This window comes from Megalobrama amblycephala, linkage group LG8, assembly GCF_018812025.1.
Source record: "Megalobrama amblycephala isolate DHTTF-2021 linkage group LG8, ASM1881202v1, whole genome shotgun sequence".
Lineage (NCBI taxonomy): Eukaryota > Metazoa > Chordata > Actinopteri > Cypriniformes > Xenocyprididae > Megalobrama > Megalobrama amblycephala.
In genome coordinates this window covers 3,156,460-3,181,271 of record NC_063051.1, presented here as the reverse complement: position 1 = coordinate 3,181,271, position 24,812 = coordinate 3,156,460, and the positions used below count along the sequence as shown (strand labels likewise).

The 24,812-nt window shown below is 38.0% G+C and overlaps 2 protein-coding genes across 5 annotated transcripts; both read left to right on the top strand.

Annotated features, from left to right (window-relative positions):
• Positions 1 to 397: 397 nt before the first annotated feature.
• On the top strand, positions 398 to 7,904 carry stmn3 (stathmin-like 3). The gene is made up of 5 exons (XM_048198715.1): positions 398 to 488; positions 1,342 to 1,437; positions 3,033 to 3,211; positions 5,356 to 5,547; positions 6,765 to 7,904. The coding sequence occupies exons 1-5, from the start codon at positions 470 to 472 to the stop codon at positions 6,822 to 6,824; spliced, it is 546 nt and encodes a 181-aa protein (XP_048054672.1). The 5' UTR covers positions 398 to 469; the 3' UTR covers positions 6,825 to 7,904.
• A 927-nt stretch (positions 7,905 to 8,831) lies between these two features.
• helz2a (helicase with zinc finger 2a) lies at positions 8,832 to 24,585 on the top strand. Of its 4 annotated transcripts, XM_048198712.1 has the most exons (24): positions 8,832 to 9,490; positions 9,667 to 9,786; positions 10,114 to 10,143; positions 10,252 to 10,355; positions 10,428 to 10,715; positions 10,799 to 10,982; positions 11,129 to 11,239; positions 12,599 to 12,725; positions 12,847 to 13,237; positions 13,342 to 13,983; positions 14,387 to 15,182; positions 15,300 to 15,375; positions 15,490 to 18,937; positions 19,105 to 19,193; positions 19,329 to 19,472; positions 19,565 to 19,705; positions 19,959 to 20,103; positions 20,225 to 20,341; positions 20,483 to 20,675; positions 20,767 to 20,901; positions 21,156 to 21,365; positions 22,742 to 22,895; positions 23,139 to 23,306; positions 23,617 to 24,585. In XM_048198712.1, exons 3-24 carry the CDS (start codon positions 10,135 to 10,137, stop codon positions 23,736 to 23,738), a joined length of 7,794 nt encoding a protein of 2,597 aa, XP_048054669.1. In that variant the 5' UTR covers positions 8,832 to 9,490; positions 9,667 to 9,786; positions 10,114 to 10,134; the 3' UTR covers positions 23,739 to 24,585. The 4 variants fall into 4 exon arrangements, with proteins under 4 accessions (XP_048054669.1, XP_048054668.1, XP_048054667.1 ...); XM_048198711.1 differs by having other exon boundaries at positions 10,252 to 10,715; XM_048198710.1 differs by having other exon boundaries at positions 10,114 to 10,355.
• Positions 24,586 to 24,812: the final 227 nt, after the last annotated feature.

Here is a 24,812-nt window from a genome sequence, read left to right as displayed (position 1 = left end):
AGAATAGTTAGATATTTGTAAAGGAAATGATTTTCTTTTTTTTGTGTGTGTGATGCTTATCAGATTTTTATACCGTATCAAATCAATCAAATATCGCAAGGACATGTAATGACTTTGTTTAGCTGATTTTTAGTGTTGGTCAGATTTATGAACTGCATAACTTGTTTTTTGAAAGTATTTTTATGTATGTGAGCAGTAAAAATAGCTCTTGTTTCCAAGACGACGGCACTATATCACTTTATTACTGTCTTTTTTTCTCAGTTTATCTCGATCTGGTAAAATTCCAGCTTCGTCAGCGACATCATTTCTCTCTCCCGTCTCTTTATTTCTCTCTCCATCTCTCGTCCTCTCCACCTTCACCCCTCCTCCTCCTCCTCCCCCGATAATACAGACCATCGCTGTGCGTCACTCCTTCAGTGCTTCATTCCGTTCATCTCTCTGCTCCGCATCCGTCGGCTCCGGCAGCAGTATGGACAGCACAGTTTCAGGTAAGACCCACAATCATCTCTGGATGCTGAGAGACTCTAGGAGGGTTTTTGCACCACAGAATCGACTGTTTGCATGACATGCTGTCCTTTGTCAAGCATGATGCTGTTGGGGTCTGTAATATCCAAGAGATAAATACACAGACATATCATTTTAAAACAGGGTGTTTCTGTTTAAACAGGATTTATTGTGTGCTGATGCTCAACACTGCAGATGTTGCGCTATAAAAACACGGGTTCATTTGGAGGGTAGCAGTGCAGCAAAATGTGACGCAATGTTGTAGATGTGACTGTCTGGGTCACATTTGAACATCCACTATATGATCTCGTGTTGTCTTTGATGAGACCTTGAGCAGCCGATGACCCTGATAGCCTCTCTGCAGCAGGATATAATGTCATGTGATTCGTCCTGATGTCCGGCGGATGCAGCAGGATTTGAGTTATCTTTGCTATCTCAGCTCTCCTTTGAGCTCATGTGTGATAAATAAACACACACACACTCCAGACGGCACGGCTCGGTTGCACACACCACACAGTACCCACAGTTCACCTTCACACGAGCTCACAGTGAAGTATTTTCTGCAGACATGTGCTGTGGTGACCAGATCAATAATGCATGAATCAGGTTAAGGGTGCGGTTCATTGTTCATTGTTAATTCATGTTAACAAATGCAACCTTATTGTGAAGTGTTAACATTTGTTAAAAAAAAAAAAAAAAGTATTATGTCAATAAAGCGACTTTAAATATTTTGTAACTAAATTGTAAGGTTGGAGTTAGTGCTTTATGTAGAAGCAAAGTTGTCTATACCTTTTCCCATGCAAGATTTTAAGTGCGATTTCTTTCTTTCTTTTGCAGCCTACTCCGAGAAGCTGAGAGAGATGTCGGTGTTGTCTCTCATCTGCTCTTGTTTGTATTCCCAGCCTCATCCCAACACCTTCGGTCAGTTTGAAGGTAGGAGCTTCAGCAGCTGAACGGACAATAATTGAAGGCATCGCTGTAAGAATAATTAAAGGATTAGTTCCAGGGTTTGACATTAACTTTTTTGCTCACCAGCCAATGTGGCTAGTAGTTTTCCAAAGTTACTAGCCACTCAGCATTTTCACTGGCCACAATTTTGCTGTTGGGAAATTACATTTTATATGATTAAAGTTGACTCTGGCATGCTTAAATTACTTGATTTTGAGTCATTTTACTTGATTTACAAGATTTAAAACCCTTTCAAACTTACAAATGCAGATTGACCAACCAAATCAAGACTATACATTGTATATATCAGGTATAGTTATTTTTGTTAGGCTATATAAAAAGAACAAAGAAGCAAATTACAAATAGTAATTTAAAAATATATATATATTTTTTCAGATAGCCTACATATGTTTATTTAGCATACATGTATTTAACATTTTTTGATGTTTGATTAACATTAATGACAGACAGGTATTTATTTGGGGGCTGCTGAATGCACGGAAGTCATATACTGACACATATCCAGTTTTTACCCACCTGTTTACGTCCACTTAGCCGTAAGCCATAGCCGACTGTATTCACGCGAGATACTCCACACAATGCATTTTGACATCTGTGTGTGCGTGTATTCAGGCGCAAGGAGAACTGAATCGAGCCCGCACGCGAGCGCTTCTGTTGTGTCATTCAGCGCGATTCCGCCTATCCCACCTTCACTAACCGCAAGTTATTCGATGAAGAATTGTGACTGAATTGTAATTTTGTGATACGACGAGCTTGGCTACTTTTCATTTGGCTGTAGGCTGAAATTATATTCAACCCGCCAAAGTGGCTAGTGGGAGTGGCTGTCTTACCCGCCACAGCTGAAATCTACCCGCATTTGGCGGGTTGGCGGGTGTTAATGTCAAGCCCTGATTAGTTCACTTCAGAATTAAAATGTCCTGATAATTTACTCTCCTCCATGTCATCCAAGATGTTCATGTCTTTCTTTCTTCAGTGGAAAAGAAATGAAGGTTTTTGAGGAAAACATTCCAGGATTTTTCTCCATATAGTGGACTTCACTGGACTCCAAACGGTTGAAGGTCCAAATGTCAGTTTCAGTGCAGCTTCAAAGAGCTCTACATGATCCCAGACGAGGAATAAGAGTCTTATCTAGAGAAACCATCGGACATTTTCTAAAAAAATACAAATTATATACTTTTTAACCACAAATGCTCGTCTTGCACTGCTCTGAGATGCTCCACGCATGACGTAATCATGTTGGAAAGGTCATGCGTGATGTAGAAAATGAGCGATGGTTTCTCTAGATAAGACTCTTATTCCTCGTCTGGGATCATGTAGAGCTCTTTGAAGCTGCACTGAAACTGACATTTGGACCTTCAACCCATTGAACCCCAGTGAAGTCCACTATATGGAGAAAAATCCTGGAATGATTTCCTTCATTTCTTTTCAACTGAAGAAAGAAAGACATGAACATCTTGGATGACATGGAGGTGAGTAAATTATCAGGAAAATTGAATTCTGAAGTGAACTAATCCTTTAAGTATGGACACACGTTTATTGTCCTCATCTTGCCTCCGCAGATATGGAGGTGAAGTCACTGAATAAGCGATCTTCTGGCCAGGCGTTTGAGGTCATCCTCAAGAGTCCGACTGACCTGTCTCCGGAGAGACCCCAGACTCTGGCGCTGCCAGCCCAGAAGAAGGAGCCGTCACTGGGGGAGCTACAGAGGAGGCTGGAGGCCGCTGAGGAGAGACGGAAGGTAAGATGATGAGGCCATTATATAATTTTTATATAATTATACATGATTATATAATGCTTTATTTCATCTGTTGAGTTGTTTTACGTGGAACACGGCACATAAACAAAGTTTACACTTAAAAGTGCACCACTAGTTCTAGTAGAGTTAGTCAACAGGTGTTTCTTCACCACATCCAGCCGGCTAGAATAACATTGAATTATTTAGCAGATGCATTTATCCTTTGAGGCATGTTCATATAAAGCACAAGCGCATCTTCACACTCTAAAAATAAAGGTTCTTTATTGGCATCTGTGATTCATTGAAGAACCTTCCAGCTAACGTTCTCAGAACGTTCTCTCAAAGTTATAAACAAACGTTCTTCTAACACTAATAGAATGTTCGTTCAAAATTGTCTGGTCATTAATAATGTTCTTATACCTATAATGCCCCTTTCATAAGATGTAACATCAGTCTCTGGTGTCTCCAGAATGTGTGTGTGAAGTTTCAGCTCAAAATCCCCCACAGATCATTTATTATAGCTTGTCAAATTTGCCCCTATTTGGGTGTGAACAAAAACACGCCGTTTTTGTGTGTGTCCCTTTAAATGCAAATGAGCTGCTACTCCAGAAGAGGGCGGAGCTTTAACAGCTCAACAACAACAAAGCTGGAGAATCTCACGCAGCCAAAATGACGAAAGTGTTCAGCCTTACATTGTTCAAACCGGAGTCGACACTGATGGAGAGACTCAGGAAGAAGTTACAACTTTTAGAATGAAACTGGACGTTTCTGAATGGTTAGTGCGGAGGTCGGCAACCCGCGGCTCTTTAGCGCTCCCCTAGTGGCTCCCTGGAGCTTTTTCAAAAATGTATGAAAATGGAAAAAGATGGGTATGGTTTCATATGGTTTCTGTAGGAGGACAAACATGACACAAACATTCTTAACGTTTTCCAATGCTGTAAAAATGTGTATAACAAATATTATATTTCAACATTTCTGTCAACATCATAGCCTGCGACACACGTTTCAGCGCGGCGCGAGGGTATGCATCGACGTCACTTTCCCGCCGAAAGCGCGCGCTCCCTCAGCTGGACTGAGTGGCAAAAGAAGCTGCTGCGTGACTGGATTTAACAGGGGAAACTGCGAAAACGCGAGTAAAACAAACGAATTACACTAAAGGTTGGACTCGAAAGTGTTTCTTACAACTTGTCAAAGAAACCTAATCCATGGATAATGACATGCAGCCTGGAGTCGTGTTTCCTGACATTTATATGTGCCTGATTTGACGCCGGGGAAATATATAAAGCAAATCTGCCTGTGAATATTTTATATAACTACAATATCGGTAGGTTTAAATCTGCTTAATCACTTATATCAATGTTATATCGTCATATTGTCCAGCCCTAAAACATATAGTTTTATAGTAACGTTATAGTTTTTGTCAGTGTTTATTTTAAAACACACAATTAAGCAGAATATAAGATGGAAAATTATTTAATTGATGATTTGTCAACATAATATATTACAATACAATAGATATGGAATGATTTTACCTAAAAATCCAACAATTTGACACAAAATGATAACTGCAAATCCATGTTTCTCTGCTGGAGTCCAGCTGTTTCTGTGAATTGCACGGATCCATTTGCTTCTTTTTTCTGTAGCTTTCAGCAGTTTTTAAATATATATCTCGGGAATACCTCATTATGTATTTGTAGCCTACTTAGTCATTTTGATAGTAGGCTAATATAGCTAATATACACTTACAGCCTGTGTTGCCTTCATATAAGGCTTATATAAGGCTTTTAATTTTTTTGTGGCTCCAGACAGATTTGTTTTTTGGGTCCAATATGGCTCTTTGAACATTTTGGGTTGCCGACCCCTGGGTTAGTGGATAAATTGATGTAGTTGCTTTGGAGTTGATTCAACTCATCCACTAGCATGTGCCGTCATGTTCATCTTTTGTGTTGAATTGACCCTCGTTTGTGAAGCAGTCCGGCGTAAAATGGCGGCATTTACAAAAACAACTCTTCCTCTTCTCTAAAGCACAGTCCTCTTTTGTACGTGTCCATCACTGTTGGGATGTTTTCATGATTTTATCCCTTATTGGGCTTAATGTCAGAGAAGCCTCTCCTCACTGTCTCACAGTAAACATGTCATTTACTCAGTCCCAAGAGAAGCAGGTCCTGAAGCAGTTGGCGGAGAAACGGGAGCGTGAGAAGGAAGTGCTCAACAAAGCCCAGGAGGTCAACAACAACTACAGCAAGATGACAGAGGAGAAACTCAACCACAAAATGGAGCTGATCACAGAAAACCGCATGGCCCGTCTCAATGCCCTGAAGCAGCGTCTGAGAGAGAAGGTGAGTCTATCTGCATGTTTCTGGTCTAAATGTAAGTTATTCTATAGATCATGTGTGTAGATGCTCTGGAAGGTGAACTTGGAGAGCCTCTAACGTCCTGTTCAAAAAGTTCCTCTTGGTGTTTTGTGAGGGGAGGAGATCCTCAAAATCCATGGCAAATCTATTTTACGTTTACACATTTGGCAGACACTTTTATCCAAAGCAGCTTACATTGCATTCAAGGTATACATCTTTTTAAGTTCATGCATTCCCTGGGAATCAAACCAATGTTCTTGGCGTTGCGAGCGCCATGCTTTACTGTTTGATCTACCGGAATGGCTTGTTTGAAACACACTTTTTATGATCCAGTGGATAAAAATGAACTCCAGAAAGTCGTGTTACAGCAAAATGGGCCGGGGATACCATTTTATTTTGACTTTAAATGTTTAGTTCACCAAAAAATTAAAATGAAACCATAATTTACTCACCCTCAAGCCATCCTAGGTGTATATTACTATCTTCTCTCAGTCAAATTCAATCTGAGTTTTATTAAAAAATATCCTGGCTCTTCCAAGCTTTATAATAGTACTGAATAGAGGATGAGATTTTAAAGCCCAAAAAAGCACATCCATCCATCATAAAAGTAATCCATACGACTCCAAGGGATTAATAAAGGCCTTCTGAAGCAAAGCGATGGGTTTTTGCAAGAAAAATATCCATATTTATAACTTTATAAACCATAATATCTGGCATTCAGTAACGTACACACATTCAACGAGAGAGTTTAGTTGTGGAGCTAACATCGCATCTCTTCACTTCAGAAGGTCTTTATTAACCCCCTGGAGTCGTATGGATTACTTTTATGATGGATGGATGAGTTTTTTTGGGCTTCAAAATCTTGGGGACCATTCACTCCCATTATAAAGCTTGGAAGAGCTAGGATATTTTTTAATATAACTCTGATCGTGTTCATCTGAAAGAAGATTGAGGGTGAGTAAATCATGGGATAACTTTCATTTTTGGGTAAACTTTCCCTTTAAAGCAGATACAGAAGAACTATAGATTTGAATCTTACCACACTTCCTATTGCGTATTGTTTTTCTGGAGTAAACAGCTTACAAATGTACTTTACCGTCAATAAAAAAGAGAACTAGAGCTAGTATGATTCCTTCCTGGTTACTGCAAAACAATTCTTATTTGTTGAATATTAATCATGCTCTCTCTCGCTATTTTGTCAGGAGATTCACGCTGCAGAAGTCCGTAAGAATAAGGAACTTCACACTGAGATCTCTGGCTGAGGACACTGTGACGCCAGAGCCACGAGACGGCCAGTCACGACTGCATTTGGAGAATATGTCATTCTTTGGCCACACTGTCTTAAGAGGTCATATCAGACTCACCGTATCAGTTTTCCTTATCAATAAATGTCAACAACATCCCACATACACTACGTGGACACAAGTATGTGAGCACCCAGACACACACATGTGCTTGTTTAATGTTTAATTTCAGAACCCTGGGCATTAATAGGCCGTTCGTCCTTCCTAACAGCTCCAACTCTTCTGTGAGTCAGTGTTCCAGCTCATCCCAAAGGTATTCAGGACTAGACTTTGTGCAGCCAGTCAAGTTCTTCCACATTTCTTTATGATCCTTGAGATGTTAGAAGTCATATCCCTCTCTGAACCCAAACTTCACTAAAAGTTTAGGCTCAAATCATTGTGAAATTATACACTTATAAGAATGTTGTTCATGATTTGAAGAAACCCTAAACAAATCCTTTTCCTGAAATCTGATTGGCTGATGTTGATCCATGCCCTACTTGGCACAGTAAGTTTTGTGCACAAGGACTTTGTCATGCTGAAACAGACAAGCGTCATCCAGACTGTCACTGTACTGAGTAACATCAAGATTTAAAATCATTGGATTAGACAAACACATTTATTATAGGAAGGGGTGTCCACATACTTCTGGCCATGAAGTTTATCAGCCTGCTGAAAAAACAAAAAACAACTTAGACCAGCTTAAACTTGAACTTGTTTTAGATGCACAGTATTATTGTTGACCAGTTAGACCAGTGGATGAGCTAAAACCAGCATGAAAGTGTTCGAACTGACACCAGCAATGATCTGGTCATTTATTCTGGTCTTGGTTGTAATTTAGCAGAGCTGAATCTCACAAAAGCAAAACCTTGACTCTGTATCCACATTTACACTGCACTTTATAGAATATGATTCATTCACGTGGGTAGTTTAGGTGCATTTCAAGGGTCACTGGTTTGTTTTTCAATGACCTGTAAGAGAAATGTCTAAGCTATGTGCTGCTAACTGATTACTGAAAACCATTTAAAACGACAAGATTAAAGCATAACATGTTCGTAATGACGAGTCTCTGTCATTTTTGCAACTAAGAGCGTACCCAAATGATTATTCACGATGGCAACTCATCAAGACTTCTCAGGTAAAACTGTAATTTATTTCTGACATCCTTTAACTCACATTTGTTATGTATATATTATTTTAACTAATGGTTTAGCATGTCTTCTGAGTTTTTTGGCTCTGATGAGGTTTTGAATATGGAAATTACTGACGCAGTAGATTCTCAATATAGTTTCTAAACAGTCATTAGGACTTGTATTGCTGCTGATAAGACTCATATGCTCTCAAATGTCATGACATCTCAGTAAAATAAGGGTGTGTTTGCATACGTGTCATCTGACAACACTGGTCGAAGTGTATTGCAAATTACAGATAAATGAAACTGAAGTTGTTTTGTTTGCTTAGATTAGGTCACAATGCAGCAGGCCTAGAAAGAGAGTGTGTGTGTGTGTGTGTGTGTGTCCTGGGTTCTTATGAGTCAGATGGATCTAAAAACACATTCAAAAGTGCACACAATTATGACATTCCTAGGTCTTTAATCAGAGGCAGAAGAATAAGGGATATTCAGACACGTGGCACATAAACCTGTTTTGTTTGTGGCAAAATTTACACAATCTTACATAATATGGCATTTAAAAGGGAGTGGTCAGGTGGTAAATGAGTAAATATTGACACTCCTAATGCATGTAATGTCAGTCTTCAAGGTATCATTAAAATAGTTTCAATCACCTGCTTTGTTTAACAGTTTGTGTGCCGCTCCGGACTGTAACTGTTGGAACTGTCGTCCATAATGTTCAGGCTTCACAGACATAAACCTCAAGCCTCAGACCACCGTTTGTTTCACTTCAAGATAGAGTTTTCTCCAAATGGGTCTTTAATTTGTAAAAATGTTATCTTGTGCAGTTTCTGTGAATCCTTTCGAAGGACCCTAACTTTGGAAACAGTATTTACATTTCAGTGCTGATTGTTTTTGAAAATGTCCCAAAGTAATTCAACTTTGCATTTAAACTGTTCTCATTTAATGAGTGTGTGCATATGTAATCTCTATTTTCTTTTATCAGGAAAAAGAGACATTTTAAATCTGAGAAAAGGAGTATTCAGGATATTACTAGATGAGTTTCATGGTGAAACAAGTTAAGCTTGTGCAATGTGGAAAACATGTCTAATTTGTGTAGTCATCATGATTTAAAAATGCACATTTCATGCAAACATCAATATCCAGTTTTGTTTGTATAGCAGCAAAAACATACTAATTTATAACATCTACACCAATTTCATTCCTCGGTTTACCTTAAATATTACAGCTGACATTGAGTTTGTTTGTGATTCTGCTCTGTTTGCTTCCTGTTGTTTTCATCGGTATTGAAACTGAAAGCTAACGCTGCATTTGCACTGTTCTGTACAAACACACTGTCCAGGAAAAGGAAAGTTATTCTTTAATTCTAGGAAGGAGTGGCTTAACCAGCGTCACTCAGCAACATCTCTATAAATTGCTTAAAAGCCTCTAGCAAGATGCACATGACTGAGACTGAAACCAGTGTTACAGGAAGATCGTTGTGTATTGGAAAACATTCGAGATGTGTTAGAAGGTAAGATGACACTATGCATTACTAATTCATGTTACCTCATTTTTTTTGTGAACATTTTATTTAATCGAAAATAATCATTCAAATATCATTTATTTATGTTATGGTGGAATTCAAAAGCTGTTAGGTAAGAATGGCAACTTCAGTCACTATTTAATTTCGTTGTTTTTTTCCTATAGAGTGAATGATGACCGAGTCTCTCATTCTGCTGAACATCCTCTTTTGTTTTACATGGAAGAAGAAAGTCATACTCAGCATGAGTAAATTATTACAGAATTGAACTGTTCCTTTAAAAGAAGGTGACCTGAAATTACTGTTATAAGTTTGGTTTAATCAGCTGTTTATATATCCTTAAATACAAATAAGAAATTGTTATTGTGTCATAACTGCTCTTATTCAGTATTTGTTTTGGCATAAACCAGGCTAATCATTTTCAATTACCACACCCCTCTTTATAGATGTGAATTACTGTGTGTAAAGATATGTTTCTTACAACTGATGTTAATTTAGTCTGAAGCTTGAGGAAATTAGTCAATATTAGATTGTGTATTACTTCAGTGTTAAAAACAACAACAACAACAACAAATAAAATAATTATTCTAATTACGAATTATTTATTTTCACAGGAATTTCTCGTCTTCTAAATCATGGCTCATGTAGGAAATCATCATAAACTTCTAACATTACAAGAGACGTTTGATCTGTGTGTGAGATGTAAGAAGTGCTGTAGAAAACTCAGTGATATTCAATACTCCCTTTACCAGATCATCCATAAATGCTCGGAAAACATCTTACTGATCAGGCGGAAAGGTCAAAGTTCAGTATGGAGGCCAGTTGCTCCCCTGCCAAAATTTCCTAGACCTTACAAGTATGTTGCTTGCTGGTTCTACATTGAAGGACGTGGATGCACGGAGCATGACAGTAGATGTTCCTTTGCTAGGTGCCCAGAGGAAGCATCGGTGTGGAACGTCATGAAGGATGAAAATCTGACCATTCCTCAGCTTGTGAATGTGATCAAACAAAACCAAAGGACACTGCAGTCAAAGCCTCAAGAGAAAGGAAGATTGCTAGACTGCATGTTATGTCAGGAGCGCTTCCCATCACGTGAGGAATTCATGAACCACTGTTTCACGGTGAAGCACAGGAGACTGATCTTCGAAGACACCTCTCTGAAATGGAAGTACCGTGATCCGCCACTAACACACAAGGACCTGAAACTGTGTGAAAGGTATTTATCAGAAGTGTGTCATGACATTTAGATGTTTGCTTGATTCAAAGTGTTAAAGGAGCCTATAAAATGTTCTCCCATAGATCCCTGGTATGTGAGTATGGAGATAACTGCAGAAACGCACACAGTAAAGAGGAACTTCGTGAATGGCAGAAAAGAATCAAGGCTTTACGGAAGAAAGCCAGTGATGCAGGCGATCTGGATTTACTGTCCTATCAGGACACGCTCTTGGAGGAATACAGGCACAGTGAGAACAAGGAAATGATTGTAAGTGGGCCGTACTGTAATGAATGATGTATAATGTTATTAGTGGCAAATCCTTTACTATATATTTAAAACCAAAGCTTGATTATTACTGTATATATTTGCTTTTTACAACTTCATAAACATTAATTGAATCAATATTCCTGCAGATCAGCGACACCTTTCCTGATGTTTCCGTCACCTGTGACCCAGATTTAGACAGCGTCTATGTAAGGAAAAAGGGATTACAGTATACATGGAATTTCACCATTGTTTCCAAGGTTTGTGTATTAACTAATGATACTACTACATATGCTCTTGATTTTTAGGAATTATGGGGTTCAAAGCAGAGTTTTGTGCTTCTTGATCAGCTAAATGACCCTGAGGAATACTTTATCCTTACGGAATAATAAAAAAGGTTCAAGGCATTCTTGCAAAGTTGTTTTTATTAACAAGTCTATATGATGTTGTGTGGGATAAATGTGTAATAATGCATATGCATAATCCAGAAAAAGTACAATCAAGAAAAGCAAAAAAAGTTACAAAAATTGCTTATTTTAAAAATTAAAACTTATTTTAATGAGTTAAAATAAAAACATGCTGTCATGACTTATTGATCATATAATTTTTTAATCATTTTTTTCCTAAACATTTTTAGACAGCTGTCTAATGTGTTTGTAGTGTAAGATTAGGGCTGTGCGATTAATCGTAATTGGTTTTTCGATTTCAATTTTGGCTTCCAATGATTATGAAAACAACATAATCAAGGTAAAATGATTATTGCGCAGCTGCTGCATTCCGTCCTTTCCTTCACAACAGTGCGCTTTCGTTCCTCCCTAAGCCAAATGTAACATTTAAATTAGCCAAATAAGTGAGATTTGATATTAAAGTGTCATTTAAAAGTAAATTATGTCGCGAAAGAAACCAGGCGTCTTAAGATTCGTGAATAAACTATTAAATAGCCTACACACACACACACACAAAAAAACTTTTTTTTTTAAAAATGCAAAAATTTTGATAGTATCCTCGTAAACACAGTCGGTTATGTCTCAAGTGAATTGTAAAGGCGTGTGTAACAGTATGTCGGACCTTAAAGTGACAGCAGCCTAATAAACCTGCTGCAGTCTTTGATGTTAATAAAACAACAAAAGACAGATAAAATCACTCACTGTTCTTCAGTGAATAACATTTGTAGTTTTAATAATGATTAGTCTATATTTAATATATACAGCAGTGTTATTTTACATTTGATTACTTTATTCAATTTCTGTTGTCGGCTATTACTTATTAATACATCTTCCTGAAAAACTTAAAGCACTGTTTATTTAATTTGTATTTTTGTTATGTTGTATTTTTGACAGTTTTGTTTGTAATTAGTTTCTTTGCACTTTTTGTATTGCTGACTGTTTACTTCTGTAACTGTTTTTAGGAATTTTTACTTAGATTAATTAACCTAGTATTAGTTTTTGCTGAAGTAGTGCTATTTGTGCCATTTCAAATCACTCATATCATGAAATAAGACTTTGATCATATCACCCACCAATAATCATGATTTCAGTATTGACCAAAATAATCGTGATTATGATTTTTGCCATAATCGAGCAGCCCTATGTACATTGATCTGTACTCAATCCCTCCAGGAACCTCTAGATGTGATTGCTTTACTCAGACGGGAACAGGGGGCGACATTCAGCCTCAACAAAAACCCCCATGAGGAACTGTCGTATTCCACTAGTGTTTGGTTTAAAAAGGATAGTGACCAAACAGGTGAAGATTAATGTTTCTCACAAACCTCAGTAATAAAACTTACATTAATAAGTATTCATTCATTATTGAACTGCAATGTACAAAAAAACATTCAGATAATGACTGTAAATTGTTTCTGCAGAGTATGAAATTCCAGTGTCCTTCAAATCTGACCGACCAGGCCTGTATGAGCAGTGGGTAGTGTTTGACTTCAATACGAGACCCGTACTGCGACAAAAACTCAAGGTCCGAGTTGGAGATGAAGAGTGTACGGGAACATCAGTCACATGTCCAGCAGCCGAGGTTCCACAAGAAATACCAGAGACTGCCATGAATCTTGAGCCCTGGAGTGAGGAAAGCCTGGAAATCATTCCTTTTGTTGAAAGAGATGAGGCACAGAGAGAGCTGCTAAACACATACCCACTCGTCATGAAACGCCAGTCATACAGTTTGATTAACCGTGAGAATTACAAACAGAGCATGCACAATTTTTTATACCAGGAGGAAAAGTTAGTAGGTGAACTGCTTGCCAGGTACAGTAAATATATATATTTACTGTTTAGGTCTAAATCCCATATTTGACTATTGCAATTTATAACAACTCTAATGTACTCTCTTTGTTCCAAAATATTTTCAGGCTGAATCTACGAGGGATTGTGCAGTTGAAAAATAAACTGTTTGATGAACGGTTTGGAATGAAATTGGCTTATCCAGGGGAACTTTTTGCTGTTGTGCCTTTATCTCACCCGCTCAATCCTGATTCCCCTCAAGGTTTCATACTGAAAAGACATGCTATCAGATCTCTTGTTTGTGTCGTGAAAAACGCTAATGATCGTACACCTATTTATGAGGCTGAAATTCTGAAAGACACTGCCACTGAGAAACAAGTCCATCTACAGCTTTCCAAACACTGCTGCACTGATCTTAATCTGAAGAATGAAGAGCAATGTGAGATGGAAGTCCAGTTCCAAATAAATCGTCTATGGTTCTGCGAGATGCACAAGGCCATTGATGATCTCTCCGACTTGGACAAAGTTTTGCCTGATCTGAAAAACAGCAACTTCTGTATTTCTTCCCAGTTAGATAACATTGAGTTAAATGAGAAGCAGCAAGCAGCAATGAATTTTGTCCTGGGTGTAACAGACAACAGAAGCACTATCCCACCTTTGTTGATTTATGGACCTTTTGGAACAGGGAAAACTCGAACCCTTGCAAAGATGGCCCGGGCTCTTGTGCAGCAACCACAGAACAAAATCCTGATTTGCACTCACACAAACAGGTAAGGCATCGCACTTCAGAGTACTGCTCCACAGAAGTGGGTCATCCTGCTGAAATGACCAGCTCAGGATAACTTGAATTTCAATACTGATTTATGCTGGTTACTGCTTGGTTCAGGCCTAGCTGGTGAGATACTGACACACCAACATCCAAAACACAACATATGCTGGTCTTTTCAACAGGGCACTGACCTTTCATATTCATTTGTTTAAAATACATTTGCATTCCTGTAGCTCAAACAGTAGAGTATTGCACAAGCAATGCTGAGGTTATGGGTTCATAAAGTGATTAAATGAATACCTTGAAGGCAATGTCCCTTTGCATAAAAATGTCTACCAAATGCATTGTTCTAAATGTTTAATTGTACCAGCTACTATTATTTATCTATTTTTTTCCCAATGCAGTTCAGCAGATCTTTATATAAGAGGTCATTTCCATGAATATGTAACAACTGAAGGCAATCGTGAAGCCAAACCTCTGAGAATCAAGGCAATGGAAAGCAATCTCAGATCCACTGATCCTATCACTCTACAGTACTGCCATTTATCCAAAGGCGGCAATCAATTTGAGTTTCCTGATAAATCGGTTCTAGATTCCACAAGAATTATCATAACAACAACTGCGCTGGCTCGTTTCTTCAATGACATGAACCTCCCTGAAAACTACTTCAGCCACATTCTGATTGATGAAGCTTCTCAGATGTTGGAGTGTGAGGCTCTTATGGCATTGGGCTTGGCTGGCAAAAATACACGTGTTGTTTTAGCAGGAGATCACATGCAGATGGGACCCAAGCTCTTCTCTGTGAGACAAGACAAATGCTCAGAACAGACCCTGCTCAATCGCCTCTTCTATTACTACCAAGATGAAAACACTAATGCGGCCAAACAGAGTCGAATCATTTTCAGTGAAAACTACCGTTCCACAAAGGACATTGTGGACTTTGTGTCAACTTATTTTTATGTGGGAAAGAGTGATGTGATCAAGGCTAAAGGAGATGTGCCTTCTCATCCACACCAGCATGCCTTGCAGTTCCATCATGTAAGAGGAGAATGCCGTTTGGACTCAACAAGCATGTCCTGGTTCAATCCAGAACAGATTCTAAGTGTTGTTGATATTGTGCAAGGAATAATGGAGGAATGGCCTCAGGAGTGGGGTGATCAAGATCCAGAATCAGTCTGTGTCCTTTCTCAAGGCAGACAGGTATCAAACATATTGCTAGTTACCAATTTATAGTATGCTATTAATGTTATGCTGCTAACTCATCAAATTCACGCCAGTGTGTTTATAACAGATGCTTTTGCCTTTCTTGTGTTTCAGGTGTATGAAATACGGCAAAGACTGCGTCAGCTTAGACTGCCCCGTTTCACTGTGGAGAATGCTGAAAATGTGCAAGGTAAGGATGATGCATTACTCAAATGTAATGCTATGCCAACATAATTATATACAAACACTCTAGCATTAACACATATGATTGACAGAGTGTACTGCCTTTTCCCATATTTTGCAGGAAAACAATTCAGAGTAATCGTGATTTCCACTGTGCACACGAAGGACAGCCTATTGGAGACGGACCGGACCTGTCTTGAGTTTTTCAATGATATGCGAGTGCTGAATACTGTTATGACAAGAGCCCAATCCCAAATAATTGTGGTTGGAGATGCAGCTGCTCTTTCTTTCCATCACTTTGGTATGTGCTCAAGGCTATGGAGATCTTACATAGAATATTGCATCAACAAGGGAAGTGCCCATGACTTTACCTTGGATTCTTTGAAACAAGATCTCCTTGAGATATCTGAGCTCTGCAGAAGTGAGGATGAAGAAAGCAGTGATAGTGAATCATCTACATCTGAAATACCAGACATAGAAGACCCAATACTTCAAGAGCTTCTTGATGAGAGCAAAGACATCAATGTTGCATTGACAGAGGAAGGACTGTTTCCAGTTTTTAACAATGGGTATCTTGTCACCAGTGTGAACAACCAGATTACAGAAGCAGATGAAGAGCAATTGATGACAAACTCTACCATCCACAAATGCTGTGAGATTGTCATAGAGAGTTTTCATCAAGGTTATGCTAGACCACTCGATGAATCCACTCTGAGAATCGATATCAAGGGTAGAAGGAATATCGGACAGGCATTCCCTGGAGACAAAGTAGAAGTGGAGATCCTGAGTGAGAATCACTCAGATCATCCTATGGGAAAAGTAATCAACGTTCTTGAAAGTGTGGATAATGTCAAAGAATTTGTCTGCACCCTTGAAAGATACGACAATCAAGTGATGACACCCATCAACAAATGTATCACCAAAATTTACACACCATTTTGGAAAGACAAACCAGACCACATTGCTGTAAGAAATCCTGAGAACCTCAAAGTAGAGAAGTTCATCAAAATCAATGAGGAGGCACACAGAAAATATCTTTATGTTGTCAAAATCCTTAAGTGGAAAAAGTATTCCAGATATCCCTTGGGGATTGTTGTGGGACTGTTTCCAAGCATAACAACTTTAGATGATGGATTGAATGTACTCAGCATAGAGTTCCAGTTGAGGAGGACTCTTTCTTCATCTTTGGAAAAACAGATGCAAGACTTTCAAGGTCTCAGTTTATCTGAAGTTGGACGAAAAGATTTTCGCATGCTCCCAACATTCACCGTCGATCCTGCCGATTCACTAGACCTTGATGATGCAATCAGTGTATGCGATTTAGGTGAGTTCTACGAAATAGGAGTTCACATTTCTGATGTTGCAAGCTTTGTGGCTAAAGACAGTGAACTGGACAAATATGCAAGACAGCTGTGCACTGCATTCTATCCACGTGGGAAGGAGCCAATTTACATGTTCCCTAAAGAATTGAGTGCCAATTTCTTCAGTTTAATCCCTAACCATGACAGACGAGCCATCTCCTTGATAATACAAGTAGATGCAAAAACAAACTGCATAAAGAAAAGATTTTTCTGCAAGTCTGTCATTCACTCCAAGAGAAAGTTTTCCTATGATGAAGCTGAGGACATCCTTGAAAACACCTGTCAGCATTCTGACCCACTTGAAATCTGCCTTGTGAAAGCATGGAAGTTTGCTGAAGTTCACAGGAGATACAGGAAACAGGAAGACTGGTGCTACAAACAGCCAGATGAGGACGTAACCCTCGGAAGAAGACAATCTCACCAAATGGTGGAAGAGCTGATGATCATGTTTAACCACACAGTTGCTGAACGCCTTCTGTTTGATGGAACAACAAGGAGTCTAACCCCACTGAGATGTCAGGACGGGCCAAAAAGTGAAAAGCTTACTGAACTTTTTGTCAAAAATGCCACCTTGATTCCACTATCTGTTCACTTCTCAAGTCGAGCTCATGAAGTGAATAACTCAGGTTTGATCAACCACACAGCCATGCCAAACCCTCAGGCTCACATTTCTGATTCTGAAGCCTTCCCTATACTAAAATCGATTTTGAGATGCCTGAGAACAGCAGCAGAGCAGAGAAATATCTACAAAGTAATTGACTTTGTTGCAACTGATGACATTCACCCAAAACTTCTCCCTTTTGCTATTGCATTTAGGAGACTGTTTCAAAAAGCATGTTTTCTGCGCTCAAACTCAACACATGTCTCAAGAATTGGGCACTATGATTTGGATCTTGACAGCTATACTTGGGCCTCGTCTCCAGTCCGCCGGTACATAGATGTAATTGTGCAGCGCCTTCTTCATTCTCTGATGGACAAGACAGACATTAAGTACACAGTTCGTGACATTAACCTCTCTTGTATGGAATTTTCCAGGAAAAATGACCAACAGTCAGCATATGAGAGGAAAGCGAATGCTCTACATTTTGCATTAAAACTGTCGACCCAAAGTGAAAGGAAGGTGGCATACATTGTGGAACTCAATCCGTCAGGGACAAACTTCAGAGTATCCTTCCCACTTAACAGAAGCTCTATATCAGAAAACTTGGACATTATGTACAGGGATCTTCAGCTGGCAGATCAACCAGAGTTTGATGAAGCAAACAACTGCATGATCTTGAAATGGGTGCGTAGGATATATTCATTCTCCAACCCTCACATCCTTGCTGAAGTGAAACAACAAAATCCAAACTCAGTCATGGCCTATGTCCCTACAAAGACCTGGAAATGCCTAGCAGCTGCTGTTAGAGAAGAAAATTGGAACAGTATGATTCCCCTGATTGAGGAGCTTGATGCTACCTCAAGAATCCATACAAGACAATTCCAGGAAAGAATGAGAAACTCTACAGTTTCAGAAAACTCTGATCCCATGCACGCTGAGCATTATGCCGAACTGTCGCTGAGAATAAAGCAAGGTGAAGCAGTCGAGGTGCAGCTAGGTCCAGCCACGGCTCGAGGATTACTGACACCAGTGGTTCAGCTGTTTGTTGTGCATCCAAAATTTGAGATTTGCTTGGAGCATGTGAAAGATCCAATCAAGTGTTTTTCAAAATATGCATTCCACTCATCAAGAAATTCATACAAGACATACATGGATTATCAGGAAATATGGAAACCTATGTGTGAAATGGAGTCAGCCTTCAGTGCTGTGGCTGAAAATGAGAGCATTCTTCTTGAAGATGTTGCCTTGAAATGGGAAATCTCTCCTCAAAAAATGCTTAAAGGTTTTTTTCTCCTCCCGCTTGACAAGCAATCTCAGTGGTCTATTGAATGTGACCTCAAGAACAGTTTCCTCTGCATTCGAACTCGGATTCACAAAAGTCAGAGTAGTCCCTTTCTGGAAAACACAGATCTCATGGACATTCCTTCTATTAGTTGGGTGGTCCATGGCATAATAACAGAAGTTAAGGAAATGGACTCCAAAGAACCAAAGAATTTACAAATTGATTTTCTGATCAACCACAAGCCCATGACAAATATTCCAGAAGCAATATTCTCTGAGAAGACAAGATTCACCCTGGAGCTGATTACAAAGCTTCTGCCAGACGTGTAAGACTATAAATCATATATACTATAACTAACTAAAATGTTCAAGAATACAGACTGTATCATTTTAAAGCTACTCTTTTGAGTATGTATAATATAATGTGTATCCCCAGATTAAGAGCACATCTTCAAACAATATGCTTCATTATGCTTTTTAATTTACTTTGCAGACGCAAAGAGAATGCGATTAACAGTCTAACCAAAGCTAACCAACTTGTAAAAACTATTGCCATGGGCAGGAGAATCAACTCTGGAGAAGGTACTGCATAACATCTTGCATATCTGTATTTCAAACTCTACTATCAAACTTTAGTGATTTACTAACCCTTTTTTTTTTCAGAAAATCTTTTCAAATGTAGTTTAATTTTGTTTAACACAATATATCTCCTCAAAGGATGTACAATTCCAGAGCAGAACACAGCCAGATTTGAGATTGACAATTATCTCCCTTCTGGGCTTTCCCATCTAAACAACAGTCAAACTAAAGCTATAAGAGAAGCACTGACCAACCCGTTCACTCTTATCCAAGGACCACCAGGTGAGAGAGATTTTCTGTTTTTCTTTGGTTTCACAAAGGCTACTATAACTTCCAGTCCTTTCCTGCAATATTGTTGTTGTGCATTTTCACAGGGACTGGAAAAACTGTTGTTGGTGTCTATATTGTGTACTGGTTGCTCAAGAAAATCCAACAGCTTCCTACCCTCAGTTCACAGAAGAAGAGAGCTATTCTGTACTGTGGGCCTTCAAATAAATCTGTTGATGTTGTAGCAGGTACATTTTGCAAACCATATAAAAATATTGTTATTTTGCATATTGGAAAAAGTAGTAGGTCATTCAGGTAATTGGTACATACATAACATTTTGAATATACAGAAGTATTCCCAGTAAATGTTGCAGAAATAGTGCAGTATAGTAGTATCTAGTATGCGATCCCATATAGCCAATTATTATTTGACATTTTGCCAGTTCCTTTTAAAAGAACATTATCTGATCGAGGATCACTGCAACTTTAAATGTGTTGCAGGTCATCTCCTAAAAGTTAGGAGAGACGTTAAACCTCTCAGAGTCTACAGTGATCAGATGGAGATGTTGGAGTTTCCTTACCCAGGCTGCAATCTGAAGCTGTCACGCAATTCTAAAAGAGGGGAAAAACCAAACACGGAACTCAGGTATTCCCCAAATACTGACCATTAGTCACTTATTTGGGTGTAGATACTAACTATCAGTGGTGTGTGTGTGTGTGTTTAAACTTGATTTCCACTAACATGTTTATTGTTGTTGTTTTATTAGTTCCATTGCATTACACCACCTGATTCGAAAGCCAGGCAACAGATATGCTGATCAAATACATGCATTTGATTTGAAAATCGGAAGAGGAGATCATCTCACTAAAGAAGAAAAAAAACTGTATGTATGGCTCAATAACTACAAATCTCTTTTTGGTTCCAAATTATCGTTTCTCGTTTGTTGGAAATTGTTTGGACACAATTTCATAGAAATGAAAAGCTAATTTAAAGTTCACACAAGCTATTTTTGTTTGTTTTAAAGCTACAAAGAAATCCTCAAAATGGCTCGCAAACACGAATTATTGCAGCACGATGTCATCTTGTGCACCTGCACTGCAGCCTCACACCCGGCCTTATCTGAAGCCCTCGACTTCAAACAGATCATCATTGATGAATGTGCCATGGCAACTGAACCTGAAGCCTTTATTCCCCTAGTGGCTCATAAGCCTGAGCAGGTATGACTCCAAACCAAAGTCCTTTTTAGACAAACAGTAAAACCTGGAAATTAGCAGCATGGGTTCTTATCCTACTATTTCCATCTCGTAGATTGTTCTTCTGGGCGATCATATGCAGCTGCAACCTGTAGTGCACTGTGAAGTGGTGGAGCGATTGGGAATGAGCAAATCTCTTTTCGAACGTTACATGGAGAAAGCACTCATGCTTGACACTCAGTACAGAATGGTAATCAATCATCAGAATGTAGATTTCACACTGTATCTGTATCTACAGATTTCTGTCAGTTGTTCTTTCCTTGCTTAAGGTGTCTAGAAAGGGCATTTCTGTTGTTTTTTATTTATAGTTTTTATTCAGCAATTGTTTTTTATTTATTTAATTTTTATATCTAGTAGTGATATTAACCAATGATCTAATCAATTACACAGTGATTCTATTGTTATAGTTACTTCTTAGTTTAAATTATAACTCGTCTCTTACAGCAAGAAGACATTTGCGAATTTCCATCTAAGGAGTTCTATGGAGGAAAGTTAAAAACCGGAACACGACCCAAACCAAGTCTCTTCCATACTACATCAAGGCAAACATGTATAGTCTTTGGTCATGTTGAAGGAAAGGAGAAAAGTCTGGTAGTCTCGACTGAACGTGGGAATGAAAATTCAAAGGCAAATGTGGAAGAAGCAGAAGAAGTGGTAAGTTAGAAGTGCAGTAAATTAAGTGTAAAGTTTTTGCAGGCTGCTGCAGGTACAATATGTGTGTTTGTTTAGAAAGTAAATGAAGGAACTATTATCTAAGATCATAAACCTAAACCCCCGGTTTCACAGACAAGGCTTAAGCTAGTCCCAGACTAAAATGCATTTTTGAGCTGTTTTAACTGAAAGTAACTTGTACTGACATTTCTTAAAATTTGCCAGTGCCATTGTTTTCTCTCAAGATTTTCTAGTGAATGTTTATAAAAGATACTTAAATGCTCTAATTGAACTAAGGCCTAATCCTGGTTTAGGCTAAGCCCTTTCTGTGAAACCGGGCCAAAATCTCTGAACTCCTAAATAGCGTAGTATACAGTATATTATTCCGATAATAATAGATAGGTCTGAGCCAAGCCTCAAATATCCACTGACCCCTAGTTTAGATATTTCACATAGCCTACTACAGTTGCTACTACCTTTGTCTCTCATTCACTCCACGGTTCCTATATTTCATTTCAACACGAGCTAGAATAGCTAATTAGCGCCATCTTGCGATTCAAAATAGTCACTATATGGTCTAAAAGGAGAACAGTAATTTTAAGCCGACACATCATCAACCGGCTTCATCCATCTTTCACACATACGTTAAAATAACACTACTAAAACATGACAACCGTTACCAAATAAAGGAACAAATACTGTGTAACTTATTTTCACAAAACACCGATATTCATAAACTTACTTACCTAATAACTCCAGCTGATGCAGAGATCATTAAATTACACTCTTCTTCCAGATTCTCCTCAGTAAGTGCCGTTTGGCGGCAAGTATTGGCGGTTACGTTTCCTAGGAGACATAACGACGACTCCTCAAAGCGCGCGCTTAGAAATTCGAATGCTCCATTTCGTAACATTCAAATACGTTTTGTCCTAAATGGACGTTATTGGATGTATTTATATATTAGAAAGTAGCTTTCAAATAAAAAAAAAGTAATATTAATTATAAAGACTCAGAAAAATTATTTATAAAACGCAATTATCCAGTAATTTGTTGATCTAGATCAGCGCTGTGAAAAGTAAAAGGCATCACGTGACTGCGTCGTCTCGATGCTTCTTCTGCTAATAATGATACTTAACATATTAAATAGACAAATTTAAAATACACAATGATAATATCAATCAAATAAAGTAATACATAAAAAAAATATATATAAAAGTCTAAGCCCCACATATTTCTGCCACAAAAAATGTTTTTAAATTCAAAATTCCACCTATTAAAATGCACTGTTTTATTTTATTTATTTATTTGTTTATTCATTCATTAATTCATTAAAAAAAAAATAACATTTTGTTGTAACGCTGATGTCATTCGTCCAACAGGTGCGGATCGCCATTCTTTTGATTAAGGCTGGGATACAGACGAAGGACATCGCCATTCTCACGCCTTATAATGCTCAAGTTGCGAATATTAGTGACTCTCTGTCTGAAAATGGTATACGTGGCATCACAGTCAACACCATCATGAGGAGTCAAGGTAATAACATTTTTAACAAATGCCATTTTACATCAATGGACCTGGACCCATGATAGAACATAATAAAAATATATACATGCATGTATAACAAAAGAATGTTTAGGGCACAATTAAGGTAGAGCTTATTTAAACTTAGTAAATATTGAGCAAGACATAGGCATTTTGATACTGTTTCTGTATTAAGGTGTATATAGTCTATTTATATTATTTCTGATCTTTTCTCTTTTGTTTGCTTGGCCACAGGAAGTGAGTGGAAATATGTCATCATGTCAACTGTGCGCTCATTGGCGAAGTCTGATATAGAGAGACAACCAACGAAATCCTGGATTATGAAACGACTTGGATTCATCATGGACCCACACCAAGTTAACGTGGGCATCACCAGGGCACAAGAAGGACTGTGCATCATTGGTTAGTTTGCTGATGAATAAACAAATCTAGGCTTGTGGCAGTCAGTTATGTGTGAATCTAATACAGTTTGATCTGTTATACCTGCAATTTGAATTATGCAAAATAATGCACACATCACTGTCATTTTTATCTCCTATAAGCATAATTATTATTCAGTTCTAACAATAATTTCAAAGCAATATGTAAAATAAACCAAATGCCATTATAACAATACAATAAACCTCGTTTTGATTTATCTTCATTATGCATTTTATAGTTACTACAGTCTTGATGTCTGGATTACAGTGTCTTAATTCTGGTGTTTTGACAGGTAATGAGAACTTGCTGCGCTGCAGTGTTTTGTGGAGAAAACTTCTGGATCATTATCAGGAGAAAGGATGTGTAGTGAATCCTGCCCGGAACATCCAGGTTCACAAACCCAACAGAAAATGATGTGCTTCATGCAGTTTTCTTTTTGTAGCTGCATTTACTTTATTCTCTAGCAGTGTCAAATGTGCACTCATATATTCTACTGTACATTTATGCATTACTGTGGTAAAACAGGGTCAGATGTGCTCATATAAGCTATTATGTACATTATTTTCATAATTTCATAACCATTTTTGATGGCACTTTAGTGTACAGTAGCTTTTAATATTTAAATGTTAAAAATTTGAGTCTGTTTTATGTTATAAACTGATAATGAGGTAACTACTACAGTATATTACCCTTAGAAATAAGATTTTACTATTCTTTTTTTGTAAAGTTTCATGAGAACCATAAATTAAGGAAAAAAGTGCATTGTATTTGTTAAAAAAAGTATATATAAAAACAGAAAAAAGCAAAGATAGTGTGATTTTTCTTCATGTAACTATGAAATATAGATCAATTTGACCACAGTAGCACCACTAGATTATGACTATAATCTAAATACTTGCAATGTTAAAATTTGACCACTTAGTGGTGCTATACTAGCATATAAATCAAATCGAAAGGCAATTAGCATATGACATTTGGATTCTGTTGATTTAGAGATGTTGTTGAATAATTTGTACCAAAATTAGTTGTAGTCACATTTTTTCTGACGTGTTGTAGATGTCTGTACAAATGCAAAATCCTTAACATTCCAATGTATTTATTTGTTTACATGTATAAGAATGTATCTGTGTATGTAATTTATTTAAGTTTGTTTAATATGCAGCTCTTTACATAATTTGCACAACATTTTTTCATACAGGAGCCGCAAAATGTAGGCCTATGTGGACACTGAAGTCACAAATAAAAATGTGAATGTAATCGATTAGAGTCTCAAGTGCTTTTTTCTTCAGTAACATCACTGTTCTTCATCATGTCTGAAGTGTGTTTGAATCAGGTGATTAATAGAGGCAACTTCAACACTACATCTATTGATCAATCATTTCAAACCCAACAAACTTCTGTCATGTTCCAAATACTTTTAGGTCTATATTTTGATACACACACACACAGATAGAGAAAGAAACGTGTTAGTAAGGGGGAGACAGACGC